General features: G+C 34.7%; 1 protein-coding gene across 1 annotated transcript; it reads right to left on the bottom strand.

Annotated features, from left to right (window-relative positions):
• Positions 1 to 7,967: 7,967 nt before the first annotated feature.
• On the bottom strand, positions 7,968 to 8,438 carry LOC101899993 (vitelline membrane protein Vm26Aa-like). Its single transcript, XM_005189172.4, has one exon. It carries the CDS (start codon positions 8,383 to 8,385, stop codon positions 8,029 to 8,031), a length of 357 nt encoding a protein of 118 aa, XP_005189229.2. The 5' UTR covers positions 8,386 to 8,438; the 3' UTR covers positions 7,968 to 8,028.
• Between the last annotated feature and the right edge of the window lie 5,445 nt (positions 8,439 to 13,883).

The raw sequence follows: 13,883 nt of genomic DNA, 5'->3' as shown, positions 1-13,883 counted from the left end.
CGGATGTTAATTTGGCGTTTTATGAGCTTCATGGATATTCAAAATTTCGACACTTTGTGGGGGTGGTACCAGAAGGAGTGGACCGATACATTCCATGTCAACACCAGACCTTAGGTTAATAAAAATATTGGGATATGTGAAATTTGAAGACAATCGGACTCTTACATGACATTTTATAAGAATTGTAATTATTCAAAATTTTGACCTTTTGTGGGGGAGGTACTTGATTGAGTGGACCAATATTGTCCATTTTCGCACTTGACCTAGAACTGACGCAAATATTAGGATTTGCAAAGTTCGAACAAAATCGGATTATTGCTTCTCTTTATGTGCAGAATATATATATATTTTTTTGAAAATTTCGACATTTTGGGGGGAGGTACCAGAGGGAGTGGACCGATACATTCCATTTTCACCCCAGACCTTGGTCTAATAAAATTATTGGGATGTGTGAAATTTAATGACTATCGGACTCTTACATCACATTTTATAAGAGTTTTAATTATTCAAAATGTTGACCCTTTGTGGGGGAGGTACTTGATGGAGTGGACCGATATTGTCCATTTTCGCACCTGACATAGCACTGATGAAAATATTAGGATTTTCAAAGTTCGAGCAAAATCAGATTATCGTTTCTCTTTCTGTGCAAAAAATATTTTTTGAAAATTTCTACCTTTTGGGGGGAGGTACCAGAGGGAGTGGACCGATACATTCCATTTTCACCCCAGACCTTGGTCTAATAAAATTAATGGGATGTGTGAAATTTAAAGACTATCGGACTCTTAAATCACATTTTATAAGAGTTGTAATTATTCAAAATTTTGACCATTTGTGGGGGAGGTACTTGATGGAGTGGACCGATATTGTCCATTTTCACACCTGGTCTAGCACTGATGAAAATATTGGGATATGCAAATTTGGAGCAAAATCGGATTATCCTTTCTCTTTCTGTGCAAAAAATTAGTTTCTTTGAAAATTTTGACATTTTTGTCCGAACTTGATCTAAGTTTGACAAAAATATTACGATGTTCCAAGTTTGGATCAAATCGGATACTACTTTCGAGAGTTATCGTGCGCACCAGCCAGCCAGACGGACAGATAGACGGACGGACATCGCTAGATCGACTCCAAATGTTCTGAAACGGATTTGGTCCAAAGAGACCTAGGGTCTTAAACCATTATTTAGACTAGGCACGTTTTGGCCGTATCAAATAATATATACCCTCTGTAGCCATATGGCTATAAAACAACGGTAATAAAAAAGACTAGAAGAATACTTGGCAAAAATGCAATAACTTCATAACAAAACGGGCAAAATCTACTCGCTCCTATTCGATTGGAATAGAAAATAGAGTATGTGTATTCTTAGCTGTTGTTTAGTTATTTAAATATATTTTGGGTTGCGTTATGGTTTATTTAAATATATTTTGGGTAGCTTGAGGTACCAGATATAGTGGACAAAAGTATTTCAACACTGGCAAAATTTAAAGAAATACTTATACATTATAAGGGCTTAGAATTCAATTTTGTAAGTGAAAAAAATGTAAGAAATGAATCCAATATTTGGTAATACGATTTTTTTGGGAAAAAAAGGTTGTATTTGATCAAAATCATTTAGTTGAGCTTCACTTAATAATTAAATGTTTTTATGGGAGAATTCAACCATACACGCTATGATTATAATTATAACTTAAAATTCAAAGGACTAAATATGCCAAAGCATTTGTATTTTTTAAATTCGGACTTGTACTGCCCATTTGGTGCAAAATTAATTTGAAATCAGATAAAGATATATATGGGAACTATATCCAAATCTGAACCGATCTCGATAAAATTTGGAAAAGATATTTTTGAGCTGTATTATATATATTTCCCTGAATATCGTTGTTACGGAGTGCATATTACGGCTGTAGGTAACAAATACAACAAATCGGATGAACAATATATATGGGAGCTATAGCTATATCTGAACCGATCTTCACAAAATTTGGCATACTAGCTTCTAGACTAAATTCGGTCGTATGTGCCAAATTCCATCCCATTTGGGCAAATATTAGACGTTTGGTGTACAATAAAAGGTAAATCGGACGAAGTTATATATGGGAGCTATATCCAAATCTGAACCGATCTTGATAAAATTTAGCAAAGGTATTTCTGAGCTGCATTTGATATATTTCCCCAAATATTGTTGTTACAGAGTGCATATTACGGCTGCGGAGGACAAAAATAACAAATCGGATGAACAATATATATGGGAGCTATAGCTATATCTGAACCGATTTTTTATTTATTTTTTATTTTCAGACCTAATTTGGTTGTATGTGCAAAATTTCATACAATTCGGGCTGATATTACACGTTTGGTGCACAATAAAAGGCAAATCGGGCGAAGATATATATGGGAACTATATCTAAATTTTGACCGATTATCTCCAATTTCAATAGGGTTCTTGGTCCTTGGGCCAAACAAATGTTTCATCTCAATCGGATAATAAATGCGACCTGCATTTTGTTCACAAGAATACATGGACAGACGGACGGACGGACAGACGGACTGACATGCATAAATCAACTCAGAAAGTGATTCTATGCAGATCATCAAAAGGAACTATGGGTCTATCTCGTTTCCTTTTGCCTGTTACAAACAAATGCACAAAGACATAATACCCTGACCACCTTGTGGTGTAGGGTATAAATATTCATCGTCATCAGCATCATCGGCGGTAAACACAAAACAACATATCGTTTTATTTGTTTTCGAATACCTTATATTTCAAGAATTGTAATATTTTTCAAATACTCAAATTCGGACATAGCAAACATACATACGAACACATGTACAGAGACATACATACGTATGTCTGAATATTTTTATTAACGAAGCATTTTATTTACACATTTCTTACGTGGCAGTACTCGTATGTAGGTAATTTCATTGTTTCTAGTCCAGCTGATGTTAAGTTTTTTTTCTCGTGCCGCTGTCTGGCGATGACGTTGAACCCCTCGATTTGTTTATGCTGAGAAATTTTTGAGAACAAAAAAAAACAAAAGAAAGAAAATCGCAACGAAAGCTTTCGTTAACGTAGAAAAAAACCTGCCTGTTTTTAACATTCATGCACTCGTTCGAGGAAATGACACATTCATTGGAATGTGATTTGATTGAAATTTTGCAAAGAGCCAATGAAAATTCTTGCTGTTAGAAATTCTGAAATATAGGCAATTGTTGGAGTATATATTTGGCCGAAAAAAGGAAAATAAAAGCGTTTTGTTTATTTAGAAAATAATTTCCATTTTATATGAAGTGAGTGAAAACATGCATAATGATTGGTTTATATTGCGTCTTTATAGGGTAAGTGTACCAGTAGTCGGCACTTTTAGGATTTTCGCGTTTTTAATCGCTCACCATTCTGAGTGGACCTTTTCAATTATTACAAAGTTAATTTATTCAGATTCGAAATTTTGTATAGTTTTTGCAATAATAAATAAAGTTTTAATAACTTTTTATTAAATTTCATAAATTTGTAGTTTTATTAAAACAATGCCTTTTTGCCAGTAGTCGGCACCACTTGCCAATTGGCGGTATGGCATGTTCCAAGAGTCGGCAAACCAAATTTTTTGTAAGAATAATTAATAATAATAATAAATTGATTCATTAAAATATAATATTTTTGTATAGATAAACTGATTCGACGTCTTTATTGTACTTTTCTTAAGAATATGGATTGTTGAGGACCTTCACAGACAAAAATTTAATTTTTATTAGAATAAATCATCTTTTCTTAGCGAAATTGTACACAAAGATAGCTGACAATATACTTGAAGTAAACAAAATACATTTAGTTATAATAGTTTCATTTATTTGGGCTTAAACATAAAAAGTGCCGACTACTGGGACATGCCGAACTTAGGCACACTTACCCTACGTATGCATATCAAAAAAAGTTTTGGAAATGCTTGGAAAATTGTAAGGAATTATTTATGAGTCATGATGATCCATTGACCACATCTAAAACATTCGAATTCCACTAAGGGGAAATAAGTCGTTTACTGAGGTATTTCAAAGAAAATACCTGGCTACGCTAAGGTGTTTGAGAATTTAGAAAGTACTACTTTCTCCCCAATCTTGAATCGTTATGTGTGGGCGCCAGTCGTGTACAGAAATCTACAACAAGTCAAATATTACATATCAGCTTGAAGGGGGCCGTACGATATTACGAATTTTAAAGTTTTAATTTATTTTACCTTAATAGGTAGCTGTTGGTTAGCGGAGGTTTTTCAAAATTCGTTAAAATTTACTAAAAACTGTGTTTTTGGATTAAAACTGCACACTTTTAGCATCTAGCTTCGGCATATAGATCACTATTAATATAAGATATTAAAAGAAGTAAAAATTCTGAAATTCACAATAGAAAAGGAGGAGTAACCGGATGCTCATTTCAGATTCTATGAGCGTTTTATTATTCAAAATTTTGATTCCATTCACGTCCATCTTCGCACCTGACATAGCACTAATAGAAATATTTAGATTTGCAAAGTTTGCACCAACGAATAAAAGGAAAATGTTTACCTTTTACGCCAAAAGTCTTCAAAATCTTTCATTTTAAAGTTTACACTCAACACATGTGGCACTTTCCGTACGTTCATATTGCGTATTTCCAAAACCACCTCTTTCTCTCAACAACAGACACCAAACGTGACATCCACATCTGGCTTCCTGATTTCTGCTCTATCCCATCACCAATAATCAATAGGGTAAGTGCGCCTAAGTTCGGCATGTCCCAGGAGTCGGCAGTTTTGACATTTAAACTTAAATAACTAGAAATGGAATTGACCAAATAATGAAATAATTGCAAAAAAAAAAAACGTCAACAGTGTTCTCTGCTCTCTTTCTGTAAAAAAAACAATGACCTCCGATCATTTATTACGAGAGAATAACGGTTTTTGTCAGTGAGTGTCTTCCAACGCGTGCGAGAGTGCTTGTTTGTAAAGAAAAAATTAGTGATGGCGTCAACTTAATAATCGATTTAAGTAAATTAAATTTAATACTTTTGGAATCAGAAATATTTTATAATAGTAAATAACAGTCTAAAGATCATTTTATAACTTAAAAAACATACATAATCAAGCATTTTTCTCTTATATTATTTAATGCCGACATTAGGAACAGAAAGAAAGTGATTTGCCAGTAGTCGGCACCCCTGCCCCCTTTACTAGAAAAATATCATTTTTGACCTAATCCACCAAAACTTGAGAAAATTATTAAAAAAATTCAAAAAATTACTCAAATAAAAAAAAATAGTTTTGAGTCGACAGTTGCTTTTATTTGTGCTTTTTGACCAACTTTTCTAAATTAAGTAAGTTTTTTAAATCAGCTATTTGACGTTTTAGATAGCGGTGGCATTTAAAAAAAAATGTTGGTTATCTAAAGGAAAAGTATTCACAAATTCCAAACATAAGAAAGGTACTTTTTTTATTTAATCTCATTTTTATTTTAATTCAAAATCCATACTATTCTTGATTTTCTACCTATATTTGGTTTAGAATGATAATTAAATAAAACACTTTTTAAAAACGAAATTAGTTAATTAAACTGTGAATTAGTATTACAGCATTGTTTTATACTTTTTGAAATAAAAAATATACAAAATAATATTTTTTTTCAATGAAATAGCATATGCAGACTACTGGCATTAGAAAATGGTGCCGACTACTGGCAAAAAACTACTATATTGGTAAAATTGAAAATTTCGCCAATTTAATAAAAACAAATTCAATTGTTGTAAATTATTTCAAAAACTAAACAAAATATGGAATCTGAAAAAAAATTACTTTTCGGGAATTGAAAAATTTCACTCAGAATGTCGAAAGATTGAAATATTGAAAAGCCTAAAAGTGCCGACTACTGGTACACTTACCCTACCAAATTTAGTTGCATTAAGTTCTTTTCGAACAGTTAATGTACGCAATTTTTAAACAATCCCCATATCTCACCTTCAGATATCAACAGTGACCTCAATATCAAATTTCAGTTCTTTAATTTTCTCCATTACAAAATACAGTTCCAAAGAGTACAGCTATCGTACTCATTTCCAAATCCAGCTCCTTTTCTTAACCACTTACGACAACAGCGAAATCTACATCAAATTTTAGAGTTTCAGCTCTATTCCTTCACATAATACTAAATTTAGTACATTTCGTCAACGTTTATAAAAACACCTCCATATCTTAACCACATACGACAACAGAGAAATCCATATCAAATTTCAGGACTTCAGCTCTTAAATTTGCCCACTACCAAATTCCAAAGGTAGCTCCTTCTCTCAAACACATACATCAACAGTAACATCCGTATCAAATTTCATGATCTCAGCTCTATTCCTTCATCCAATACCAAAATTAGTGCTATTTAGTACTTTTGTACAATTATATCTCAATCTCAACTCTATTCCATCTTACTTACCCAGTACCAAATTTAGTACCATTTACTACTTTTCGTACAATTATAGTACACATTTTCAAAACCACCTCCATATCTCAATTCCAGATACCAACAGAGGCCTTAATATCACATTTAAGGATTCCTGCCCTATCCCTTCACCCAATATCAAAATTTAGTACCATTTAGTATTTTACGTGCAATTTAGTACGCATATCCGAAACCACCTCCATATGTCTAGACACTTTACCTTCCCCCAATACCAAATTTTACAACATATTGCACTATTTAGTATATTTTATACACTTGTAGATCACATTTCCAAAACAACCTTCGTATCATAAACCAACCATCAACAGGGACCCCAATAAAAATTTCAAAATTCCAGCTCCATTCTTTCACCCTAAACCAAACTCTTCCAAAATTAGTACCATTTCGTATAGTTCGTACACTTAGTACACATTTCCAAAACCAACTTCATATATCAAACATGCTTTCGCACCTTGATTCTCATGCCGAATTTCAAGTTTTTCACATAATACCAAATGGTACCATTTTAGATGTTAAGTACCATTTTCCTTCGCATTTCCAAGAACCCTATCTATCCTGCGTTCCGCCGGTGACTTTTATTTCAAATTTTAGAATTCTGGATTATTTCGTTTGTACAATACAAAGTATAGAGCCCCCATATAATTGTACCTCCATATTTTCGGTATTTTGGTTATTTTAGCAGCATTATTCACCGGAATTGTTTCAAATTTGGTATTTGAAGTTCGTAATGAATACTACAGCCTAAGACAGAAAATTGCCTGTGTGGGTCCACGTCTTCGTATAGCCCCCATACATTCGGTATTTTTAGGATTTTAACAGAATTTTTAACGGATTTAATTTTTTTTGGAAAATTGTCTAATTCTTTCTAAATGGTGAAGGGTATTCAAATTTAGGCCTGTCCGAACTTACAGCTTTTTTACTTGTTTCTATTTAAATTTTGGACCTTTTATGGGGAAAGTAGAATAAAGTGGGGCGAATGCTGTAAATTTTCGTACCTAATCTAACGATAAGCCAAATTTAAGTTATATTAAGATTTTTATAGTTTTATGCATAATTTCAAACTTTCAAACTGGTATGTACCCTAAACCAGAACGAGTGTGTCGATAATGCCCATCCCGAACTTCAGTTTGAAAAAAAAGATTGTGGAATACCAAGATTGGCCGCAATGGGTATTTCCTGCGACAGCTATCGTGTGTAGCAACAAGACAGATGGACGAAGGGATTAATACTTCCAGATCGACTACAAGTATCCTGAAACGGATTTCGTCTAAAGAGACCTAGGGTGTAAGTCAATTTAACGATTGGGTACATTTTTATCGTATCAAATTATATTACCTTTTTCCCATAAGACTGAGGGTAAAAGTTTGAAAGAGAACACTATAAAATTAAACTATGAAATTCTTCCATTTAAGCCTAGAAAATTTTACCGCCCAATTAAATATTTTGATATCCTAAAGTTAATTTTGTAAAATGTTTCTTTTTATTTCAAAAATATTCAATATCACGAAAATCCAGTATTCTATAATTACAATTCCAATTAATTTAGATCCCATTTCCATAGAAATTATGGTATGGCAAGTATGCTGGAACAGCGGCAGGATAGGCGGCATAGGGGGCACTTACAACGGTTGGATAATTTTCAGAATAGGCACCAGCAGATCCGTAGCCACCTCCAGCTCCATAAGCACCGCTTGAAGAACAGGGAGCGGGTGCGAGATTTGGTTGACAACTGAAGAGGTAATTTTTGGGACAGGGTGGAGCAGGTAAGGTAAGACCACCACCGCCGCCGCCACCGAGAGCACCGGCACCGCCGCCACCACCACCACCGCCATAGGCACTAACTTTTGCAGTGGCACAGAGGACAACAGCAAATACCAAAAGAGCAAGGGAAGACTTCATAATGTCCAATTAGATGATGAGGGTGAATTGATGGTGGTTTGGAATATTTAACGTTGCCAATAATACTGAGTACATTGCCATTTCGATTAAAAGTTTTTATAGATGTAAATTGCAAGTGCTTGCACAAAAACAACACAAAGAAATTGTTGTCTTCGGTGTGTGTGTGTGTGTGTGTGTGTGCGCGAAAGTTTGTGAGGGACAACCAATGGATTTAGTTCAGCTATTGTTTCTAGCTTGCATTTTTAGCTCGGTCTCCTTTCTTTTGTTCTATTTTCTTCAGTATTTTTGTATTACAACAAACATGGCTTCCTGTATTAAAGCCTCCATCAATTGCTGTTGGATAAGCGTTATTATCTAGACTATTGAGGTTAAAATGACTGAATTGTTTAGTTAGTCGTTGGCGGCTTCCGTATTGGGTTCAGTGCTTGAACTTTAAGTAGGTTCCACCAATGTCATCGCTTTTTTCAACAAATTTCCTGCAAATTTGGCAAAACTGCGAATTAGGTCAACATTCTGACGCGTTTTTATTGTAATTTCCTCATGTCGGAGGAATTTGGGAATACAAAACACTGGTGGTCTGTTTAATGTCGCATGCGAATGTGTGTGTTTGTGTACGCTGTAATATTGGCAAATGTGGCAAATGCTGAAAAAAATATTTCAACACTTTCACCAAGAACAACAGTAAAGTTCGTATTTGTGGAGGAAATGCAAATTTAACGAAATACAGTTTTCCACACATCATCGACATCAAAAGCTACTACACTTGAAAATAGTACATCTTTATTTAAGATATATTAAAAGTTTTGACCAAATTTGGAATAATTTGCTATTTAAGGATTTAATTGATTATTTATATTAACTTAAGCAAATGTTAGATATTTGAAGTTAAATATTTGAATACATTTGGCAATGTATAACCATGTTTGGAAAGGAGATTTGTTATGGATCCCATTGATTAGTTCGGGTCGATTTGAGTAGTTTTTAATATTTTGCATATATTTTAAAACGGAATTGGCTAGAATATCTTATTGGAATTTCTTCTTGAGTGCGCCAAATCTGTAGAAAACAAATAAGATATTCCGACATATATATAACTTCATAATCTGACCATTTATTTAGGTATCCCCTTTTAAAAAGCGCTCCACATACATAGGCGTTGGACCTATATATTCCATCTTCACACTAGAATTAACGTTAGCATAAATATCGCAATTTGGGAATTATTTCGCATTTTTCTGAGAGTAATGCTTTTATAAACTATGTTTGTTTTTATACCCTCCACCAAAAATAGTATGGAGGGTATATTAAGTTCGTCATTCCGTTTGTCATCGAAATAATCATTTTAGACCCAACAAAGTATATATATTCTTGATCAGCGTAAAATTCTAAGACCCTGTCCGTACGTCTGTCCGTCTGTTGTAATCACGCTACAGTCTAAACGAATTAAGATAGAAAGCTAAAATTTTGCACAGATCTCTCTTTTGTCTGCAGGCAGATCAAGTTCGAAGATGGGCTATATCGGTCCACGATATCGTATAGCCCCCATATAACGGTACCCCCGATATTCGGTATTTTGATGATTTTAGCCACATTTTTCAATGGAATTGTCTGAAAATCCACACAAGTAGTTCCTTGTGGGTACTTTATTCCTCGGCGGAGAATTATCTATATAGGTCCACGATATTCGGTATTTTGATGTGTTTAGCCATATTTTTCAACTGAATGGTCACAAGGGGTTCTTTGTACACAAGGGGTTCTTTGTGAGCACTTTACCCTCTGACAGAGAATTCTCTATATAAGTTAACGATAACGTATAGTTCCCCGCGATATTCGGTATTTTGATTTAGCCACATTTACCAATCGTATTGTCTGAAAATCCACACACGAAGTTCTTTGTGAGCACTTTACCCCTGAAACGGAATTGTCTATATAGGTCCACAATATCGTATATCCCCCATATAACGGTACTCCCCTATATTCGGTATTTTGACGATTTTAGCCACTTTTTACAATGGAATTATCTGAAAATCCACACAAGGAGTTCCTTGTGAGTACTTTACACGCAGACATAGATTTGTCTTTATAGGTCCACAATATCGTATATCCCCCCATATATCGGCACCTTCCTATATTATATATTTAAAAGAATTTTTAATGGATTTTATTTATTTATTTTTTTTTTTTGAAAATTTTCTAATTCGTTCCAAATGGTGTAGGGTATTCAAAGTTCGGCCCGTCGGAACTTACTGCTTTTTTACTTGTTTGAGAGTAATGCGTTTAATGAACTATAATTTTTTTGAGAGGGACCCGATTGGTCTCATATTCACACATTTCAGGTGGAACTTGTTCGTTTTGTGAATTAAAAGAAATACAGGGTGAGATGAAAAAACTGCTCGTCCGACAGCTGTTTAAATTATTCCAGTAACAGTTCATTATATTTTTTACAAGCGTACAAAAGCAGTTTGCTAAGAATTTTCCAGAAACAAAGTTATTCGTGATGGAATTCAAGCGTGGTAGTGTGATTTCTTTATATTTGGCTGGAAAACTGCAAGTGGCTATCGTTAGAGCACTCCACCATTTAAATGTGAATAAATCTTTTGTGTCCCGTACCATCGCTCGTTAGCGTAGCCCGACGTGAGGAAAGTGGACGGAATAAAACAGCAACATCAGCAGAAATGGTTCGAAAAGTAAAGAGCGACTTAATCGAAACCCGCGTCGCAGTGGCCGAAAAATGGCTCGTGAGCTGAACATATCGCAATATTCCATACGGCAAATGTTGAAAAATGAGCTCGGGGTAATGCCATTGAAATTCCAATAAGTACAAGAACCTACATCGTAACAGAAAGAAAGTAGACTCAACAGGGCTTCGCTTGGCCGAAAGTGGTGAACTGCCGAATTTGTTTTTCTCCGATGAGAAAACATTCGTTGTCCAGCAGTTTTAAAACAAAAAAAAAATTATCGTGTTACTTGCTAAAGAGGTCAGCTGAAAATGTATACTTTCGGTTGGCCACCAGCACTCAAGCGCCGGCCATGGTGATGGTGTGGGCCGCCATTACAGCCGATGGTAGCTCTCCGCTCGTATTAATCGAACGTGCCATCAGAATAAATGCCGAATATTATCGCAAAAATATTCTGTCTAGCACGTAAACATTTTGGCCGCACACCTTGGACATTCCAACAGGACTCAGTACCATCACACTCAGCACGCTCCACCCAAGGTGACCAATTCGAACGTGCCAAAGGTGACCAATTCGAACAAATCTAAACTTATTCTAAAATTTGATGCTATTTCCGACATTTTTTGCTCTCATTTAATAAAATGAAAAAAAAAAAAAATAAAATTATGGCGTTTGACTTTGTTGCAGTTTTTTATCTCACCCTGTATTGTTTGAATATTTGCACTTTATGAGAGTTTTAATTGTTCAAAATTTTGAACAATTGTGTATGAGGTACTAGAAGAAGTTATTTTTATTTTGGAAGATCATAAATAAAATAAAATATTGGCCTTTCTGAGCAAGTTATTAGTAAGAATGAATCATTTTTATTAATTTTCTAATTTAACGTAAAACTGATTCAAATATTAAAATATTAAGTTTTTGGATGTGAAATGTGTGAACAATAAAAAACCTTTGCTTTATTAAACGTTAATTTTTCATTATACTCTACACAACACTGTGGTCCGTCTAAATTTGGTACGTCATTATTATCAAACTTTGATCGAGTTCGAAGATGAACAAGATCGGTCCAATCCTTTTGGAGCATCCTCATAAAAGGTCAAAATTGCAACAGACAATGACGTACTTAATTATAAATCTTATAAAATGTGAAATAAATATCTGATTGTCTTCAAATTTCGCAAATATCAATATTTCGACCAACACAAGAGCTTATATGAAGAATGGACCACTGTTTCTCAGGAAGGAACATGAAATATTTCAAGGCCGGTAAAATAATTATAATACCGAATATTGCATGATGTTACAGTTTTCTGTTGTAACAGGTATTACCCATTACGAACTTCAAATACCAAATTTGAAACAATTTCAGTGAAAAATGTGATACAAATCATTATAATACCAAATATCGGGTGGCACATTTATATGGGGACTATATGGACAGTTCTATACAAGGATGTTTACTTTTGGGGACACATTCTGCCAATTAACAGAAAATTCGGTTTGAAATGGTGACAGAAACAACCAAAAGCACCTTAAACATGCCGCTACAGTTATGTGGGGATATAACAAAATTTCTTCGGAATTTAAATATATCTGAGTAAAATACAGGGTTGCCCATATTCGACGGACCCATCCGGCAACGCCATAACTTTTGATAGAGATGTCACATCGCTTAATGACATACCGCGTTTGAAGCGTCAGTGCAAGCAGGTTTTTACCATGAACCAATACACGCCACGCGAGCTCTCTAAAATAGTTGAAATTTACAAGAAGTCAATTGTGAAAACTCAACGTGCTTTTAAAACATTAAAAATGTGAGAAGTGCACCTTCTAAGAACACCATTAAGCGTTTATATGAAAAATTTTCGACTGGTAAGGCTCTTTCTAATCCGAAGAGGCCATATAAAAGTCGACCAAGGCGACCAGTGTTGAGAGGTTGCCAAGAAAATCCCAAAAACGCCGTTCTCAGCAGTTGGGCATGGCTCGGTCCACTTTACAACGGATTATTCGAATTGATTTGCATTTGTTCCCGTACAAAATTCAATTGACGCAAAGAATGTTGCCTGCGGACAAGCCTCGTCGATTGGAATGGGCCCAAAAAAAAACATGGGTCCGTCGAACATGGGCAACCCTGTATCATGAACCTACATAATTTCCCCAGCTAGATTGATTTCCACAGACAGACAGACGGCGAGACATCGCTAAATCGACATAGAATGTCATGCTGATTAAGAATATATATTTTGAAGAGTCTAGAATGGACATAATATATCCTTCATAGTTTGGTGTAGGGTATACAAATCAACTGTAATTAGTTAACCATTTTATTAATTATTTTTATACCCTACACCACAAGGTGGTCAGGGTATTATGTCTTTGTGCATTTGTTTGTAACAGGCAAAAGGAAACCAGATAGACCCATAGTTCCTTTTGATGATCTGCATAGAATCACTTTCTGAGTTGATTTATGCATGTCAGTTCGTCTGTCCGTCCGTCCGTCCGTCCGTCCGTCCGTCCGTCCGTCTGTCCATGTATTCTTGTGAAAAAATGCAGGTCGCGTTTATTATCCGATTGAGATGAAATTTTCTAAACAACATTTGTTTGGCCCAAAGACGAACACTATTGAAATTGGAGATAATCGGTAAAAATTTAGATGTAGCTCCCATATATATCTTCGCCCGATTTGACTTTTATTGTGCACCAAAAGTGTAATATCAGCCCGAATAGTATGGAATTTTGCACATACAACCAAATTAGGCCTGAAAATAAGTATGCCAAATTTGATCGAAATCGGTTCAGATATAGAGCTATGGCTCCCAG

The sequence above is a fragment of the Musca domestica genome, unplaced genomic scaffold (assembly GCF_030504385.1).
Source record: "Musca domestica strain aabys unplaced genomic scaffold, Musca_domestica.polishedcontigs.V.1.1 3, whole genome shotgun sequence".
Taxonomy (NCBI): Eukaryota; Metazoa; Arthropoda; class Insecta; order Diptera; family Muscidae; genus Musca; species Musca domestica.
This window is presented reverse-complemented; position numbering and strand designations above follow the sequence as displayed.

Excerpts from the sequence above, each read along its gene's own strand:
- LOC101899993 (XM_005189172.4), bottom strand. The coding sequence starts at position 8,385 with ATGAAGTCTTCCCTTGCTCTTTTGGTATTTGCTGTTGTCCTCTGTGCC.